Source organism: Branchiostoma floridae, unplaced genomic scaffold, assembly GCF_000003815.2.
Source record: "Branchiostoma floridae strain S238N-H82 unplaced genomic scaffold, Bfl_VNyyK Sc7u5tJ_464, whole genome shotgun sequence".
Taxonomy (NCBI): domain Eukaryota; kingdom Metazoa; phylum Chordata; class Leptocardii; order Amphioxiformes; family Branchiostomatidae; genus Branchiostoma; species Branchiostoma floridae.
The window spans coordinates 1-5,814 of record NW_023365869.1 but is presented as its reverse complement, the minus strand read 5'-3'; the positions used below and the strand labels follow the sequence as shown (position 1 = coordinate 5,814).

Here is a 5,814-nt window from a genome sequence, read left to right as displayed (position 1 = left end):
TTCGCTAATGAGATAATTTAGAATGGTTATCTATGACTAAATGCTTCATCTAAGTATGAGGATCTCTTGAAATTAGCTGCGTCCGTTAGCCTGCTCAGTGATAGAAATTGTAGAATTCATTTACTTGGATCATCGCATTTGCATGATAAATTGCTAGTAATGGCACAAAAACTAACATAATGGGGAAAAAAAGAAGTAATGGAAAAATGCATATCTACATACATGTCTACATATGTATACATTAATGCAATATAATTTTAGATTAAGATGGCAATGACAATTAGATAAAATTAAATGCATTTAGCCCAATAAAAAACATTGTAAATGAATGGAAGCCTAGTAATTGGTAAGTATACATTGGGTGGTGATATTGCCCTTTTAGTTTTACTGTTGACATTCTCCATTGTTGTACCCTGTATAAATATATATGATAAAATTCACTACCATACATGTACTTATTGTGAATGTAGCTTTACTCAGTGGTAACCAAAGTTGTAGGCTCTACTCTGGGAGGGTCATGTAGATCTTTTCGGTTGTGTGCTGTGTTGTTTTTTGTGTAGTGACAATGGTAGTTGGTAATGTTGTCTTTTCGGTGGTCTGCGCTGTAGTTCTTTCCGTCGAGATGTGTGTTGTTGGGACTAGTGTTGTTGGCAGAGTTGTCTTTTCCGTTGTTGGTCTTGTAGTTTTCTCTGAGATAGAACAAATTGTTATATGTGATAACTAATAGGTACTCTTTGGTTCGAGCATCTAGATTTGAGATGTGTCTTGAAAGTACTTGTTTTAGAAGAGATGACTAAGATTATTTCTTTCACCATGTCCTGGTTTGTCAATGTAGATATACATATGTTTTGCACACGTTCACCTGTTGTTATTTTTTTCCTCTTATTTTTGTCGCTCTGTGTGAGGTAAAGGGTTAGAATATGGTGTTAAAAGTAAGGTTAGAACAGTTGTCCTGCACACCTTAGTGATTAAAGTAATGGTAAATAAGATGTTGCTTTATATAAGATAATGAACTTAACTACCATGCATATATATATTGGGAATGTAGTTTTACCCGTAGTGACCAAAGTTGTAGGGTGTACTGTAGATGGTATTGTAGATTTATGGGTAGTTCGGTGTGTTGTTTTTTGCGTTGTAACAATTGTAGTTGGTAAGGTCGTCTTTTCGGTGGTCTGCGCTGTAGTTCTTTCCGTCGAGATGTGTGTTGTTGGGACTGCTGTTGTTGGCAGAGTTGTCTTTTCCGTTGTTGGTCTCGTAGTTTGGTCTGAGATGAGACAAATTGTTATCTGTGACTTAAATACTCCTTTGTCGGGGCGCCCCGATAAGAGATGTGTCCGTAAAGTGCTTGTTTAGTAGAAATGACTGATTATTACTTTCACCATGTCCTGCTGCGCCCATGAAAATATACAAATGGTTTGCAAACATTCACCTTTTTTTTTGTTCTTATTTTTTGTCGTTGTGCTTGAGGTAAAGGTTGGAATATGGGGTTAAAAGTAAAGTTAGAACAGTTGTCCTCCACACGATAGTGCTTCAAGTTCAGGTTACGCTTGAAAACTAAACCTATCACAACAGTGATAGAAAAATAGATGTTGCTCTCCTTCAGATAATAAAACTTTCTACCATGCAATCAGTGTTAATGTAGTTTTACCCGTAGTGACCAATGTTGTAGGGTGTACTGTGGATGGTAGTGTAGATTTGTGGGTAGTTTGTTGTGTTGTTTTTTGTGTGGTAACAGTTGTAGTTGGCAAGGTTGTCTTTCCGGTGCTTTGTATTGTAGTTCTTTCCGTCGAGATGTGTGTTGTTGGGACTACTGTTGTTGGCAGAGTCGTCCTTTCCGTCGTTGGTCTCGTAGTTTGGTCTGAGATGAGATAGGTTGTTAACTATCACTGTTTACTATTGTTCTGGTGATATGGTTTGAATATGTGGCCGTGAATTGCATTTTCAGCAAAGATTGCTAAACGTATTTGTTGTATGTTTGATAATAACTTACAATAGGTTTGCAGCAATTTTACAAGAAAGCTCTGAGGGTAATATGTTTTGCTCTAGCTGAAACGATTGATCCTTTTCTTATAACAATTGTTAGTTATCTAGTTTTGTAGATTTCATTAACATATGTTGACAAATTTAGTTGTGAGTAAAGGTGTTTGAAAGTTCACCTGTTGTTATTTTTGTCGTTGGCTGTACCGTAGTTGGGAGAGTGGTGACCTGGGTTGTTGGCTTTGCCGTGGTTGGAATAGTGGATATGTGTGTTGTTTTGTCTGAGAATAGCAATAAATGTTATTTCAAATTGTTAAGTGAAGTGTTAAGGGGAATTGATTGATGTCAGTACACTTTGGTTTGTTTGAATATCGTTTTACCTGTGGTGACCAAAGTTGTAGGCTGTACTGTGGATGGTAGCGTAGATTTGTGGGTAGTTTGCTGAGTTGTTTTTTGTGTGGTGACAATGGTAGTTGGTACTGTCGTCTTCTCTGTGGTCTGTGCTGTAGTTTTTTCCGTCGAGATGTGTGTTGTTGGGACTATTGTTGTTGGCAGAGTTGTCTCTTCCGTTGTTGGTCTTGTAGTTTTCACTGAGACGAGACAAATTATTATCTGTGACTTAAATACTCTTTTGTTGGGACCTCCGGATTTGAGATTTGTCCGTAAAGTACTTGTTTTAGAAGAGTTAACTGAGTCTATTACTCTTACCATGTCATGCTAGGTTGATGTAATTATAGATAAGGTTAGAACAAATTATCCAGTTTTTTTTTCGTTTTTCTTATGTGTATCGCTGTATCGGAGGTAAAAGGTTAGAATATGGGGTTACGAATGTGGGGTTAAAAGTGAGATTAGAACAGTTGTCCTCCACCCTATAGTATCTAACGTTGAAGCTGCGCTTGAAAACTAAATCTATCTCAACAGGAATAGTAAATTAGATGTTGCCTTGCTTCAGATAATGAATTCTACTACCATGCGTGTATCTATTGTGAATGTAGTTTTACCCGTAGTGACCAAAGTCGTAGGGTGTACTGTGGATGGTAGTGTAGATTTATGGGTAGTTTGTTGTGTTGTTTTTTGTGTGATAACAATTGTAGTTGGTAAGGTTGTCTTTTCGGTGGTCTGCGCTGTAGATCTTTCCGTCGAGATGTGTATTGTTGGGACTACTGTTGTTGGCGGAGTTGTCTTTTCCGTTGTAGGTCTAGTAGTTTTCTCTGAGATGAGAGAAATTGTTATCTGTGACTTAAATACTTTGTTGGGGCCTCCGGATTGGAGATGTGTCCGTTAAGTACTTGTTTAAGAAGAGATTACTAAGATTATTACTTTCGCCCTTTCCTGCTTGGTCGATATGTAAATATACATATTGTTTGCACACATTCACCTGTTGCTATTTTTGTTCCTCATATTTGTGGCGCCGTGTTTGAGGTAGCATGTTAGAATGTGGGGTTAAAAGTGAGGTTAGAATAGTTGCTGCTTTCCTTCAGATTATAAAAGTTACTACCATGCATTAATTGTGAATGTAATTTTACCCGTAGTGACCAAAGTTGTAGGGTGTACTGTGGATGGTAGTGTAGATTTGTGGGTAGTTTGTTGTGTTGTTTTTTGTGTGGTAACAATTGTAGTTGGCAAGGTTGTCTTTCCGGTGCTTTGTATTGTAGTTCTTTCCGTCGAGATGTGTGTGGTTGGGACTACTGTTGTTGGCAGAGTTGTCTTTTCCGTTGTTGGTTGCGTAGTTTGGTCTGAGATGAGACAGGTGGTTAACTATCACTGTTTACTATTTTTCTGGTGACATGGAATGTATATGTGCCCGTGAATTGCCTGTTTTCGCAAATATTGCTGAACCTAATTGTTAAATGTTTAATGTTGCAAATTTTAAAAAGGTTTACAGTAATTTTTAAAGGAAATTCTGATGGTGATGTGTTTTGGTTTCGCTTAAACTTTTGCTACTTTTCTCATAATATTTGTCAGTTTTTTTTTTTTCAAATTTTGAAGATTCTCAAACATCTGTTGATTTAGTTTAGTTGTGAGTGAAGATGATTTTAAAATTCACCTGTTGTTATTTTTGTCGTTGGCTTTACCGTAGTTGGGAGAGTGGTGACCTGGGTGGTTGGCTTTACCGTGGTTGGTATTGTGGATATGTGTGTTGTTTTGTCTGAGAATAGCAATAGATGTGATATCAAATTGATAAGTGTCAATGGAATTAATTGATGTTAATACTCAGGAGTTAGTATAAATATAGTTTTACCTGTGGTGAACAAGGTTGTAGGCTGTACTGTGGAGGGTAGCGTAGATTTTTGGGTAGTTTGTTGTGTGGTGACAATGGTAGTTGGTAAGGTTGTCTTTTCGGTGGTCTGCGCTGTAGTTCTTTCTGTCGAGATGTGTGTTGTTGGAACTAGTGTTGTTGGCAGAGTTGTCTTTTCCGTTGTTGGTCTAGTAGTTTTCTCTGACGATGAGACAAAGTGTTATTTGTGACTAAATACTCTTTTTGGGGGCCTCCGGATTGGAGATGTGTCCGTAAAGTATTTATTTTAGAAGAGATGACTAAGAGTATTACTTTCACCATGTCCTGCTGGGTCGATGAAAATATACACATGATTTGCACACTTCACCTGTTGTTATTTTCGTTTCTGTTATTGGTGTCGCTGTGTCTGAGGTAAAAGGTTAGACTATGGGGATAAAAGTAAGGTTAGAATAGTTGTCCTCCACACCTTAGTGCATAAAATCCATGTTACGCTTGAAAGCTAAACCTATCACAACAGTAATAGTAAAATAGATGTTGCTTTTTCTTCAGATAATCAAAATGAACACCATGCATTTATTGTGAATGTAATTTTACCCGTAGTGACCAAAGTGGTAGGATGTACTGTGGATGGTAGTGTAGATTTGTGGGTAGTTTGTTGTGTTGTTTTTTGTGTGGTAACAATTGTAGTTGGTAAGGTTGTCTTTTCGGTGCTTTGTATTGTAGTTCTTTCCGTCGAGATGTGTGTGGTTGGGACTACTGTTGTTGGCAGAGTTGTCTTTTCCGTTGTTGGTTGCGTAGTTTGGTCTGAGATGAGACAGGTGGTTAACTATTACTGTTTACTATTTTTCTGGTGACATGGAATGTAGATATATCCGTGATTTGCATGTTTCTTCAAAGATTGCTTAACTTAATTGTTATATGTTTAAGGTTGCAAATTTTCAATAGGTTTGCAGTCATTTTACAAGAAAGATTTGATAATGATATGTTTTGCTCTTGCTGAAACCTTTGTTATTATTCTCATGATACTTGTTAGTTTTTCAAGTTTTATAGATTCTCAAACATCTGTTGATACATTTAACTTTGTGTTTAAAATTCACCTGATGTTATTTTTGTCGTTCGCTTTGCCGTAGTTGGGAGAGTGGTGACCTGGGATGTTGGCTTTGCCGTGGTTGGTATAGTGGAAATGTGTGTTGTTTTGTCTGAGAATAGCAATAAATGTCAATTCAAATTGATATGTGTAAATGGAATTAATTGATGTTAATACTCAGAGTTTGTATAAATATATTTTTACCTGTGGTGAACAAGGTTGTAGGCTGTACTGTGGAGGGTAGCGTAGATTTGTGGGTAGTTTGTTTTGTGGTGACAATGGTAGTTGGTAAGGTTGTCTTTTCGGTGGTCTGCGCTGTAGTTCTTTCCGTCGAGAAGTGTGTTGTTGGAACTAGTGTTGTTGGCAGAGTTGTCTTTTCCGTTGTTGGTCTTGTAGTTTTCTCTGAGATGAAACAAATTGTTATCTGTGACTTAAATACTCTTTTTGGGGGGCCTCTGGATTGGATATTTGTCCGTAAAGCGCTTGTTCAGAAGAGATGACTAAGATTATA

General features: G+C 37.3%; 1 protein-coding gene across 1 annotated transcript; it reads right to left on the bottom strand.

The window, feature by feature from the left end:
* Nucleotides 1-1,644: 1,644 nt before the first annotated feature.
* LOC118408853 (probable serine/threonine-protein kinase fhkB) lies at nt 1,645-5,705 on the bottom strand (the record flags this gene model as incomplete). The annotated part of the gene is made up of 6 exons (XM_035809715.1): nt 1,645-1,858; nt 2,157-2,258; nt 2,358-2,567; nt 3,504-3,713; nt 5,314-5,415; nt 5,508-5,705. Coding segments are annotated over 6 exons (1,036 nt in total), but the record flags the coding sequence as incomplete, so codon positions are not given.
* Between the last annotated feature and the right edge of the window lie 109 nt (nt 5,706-5,814).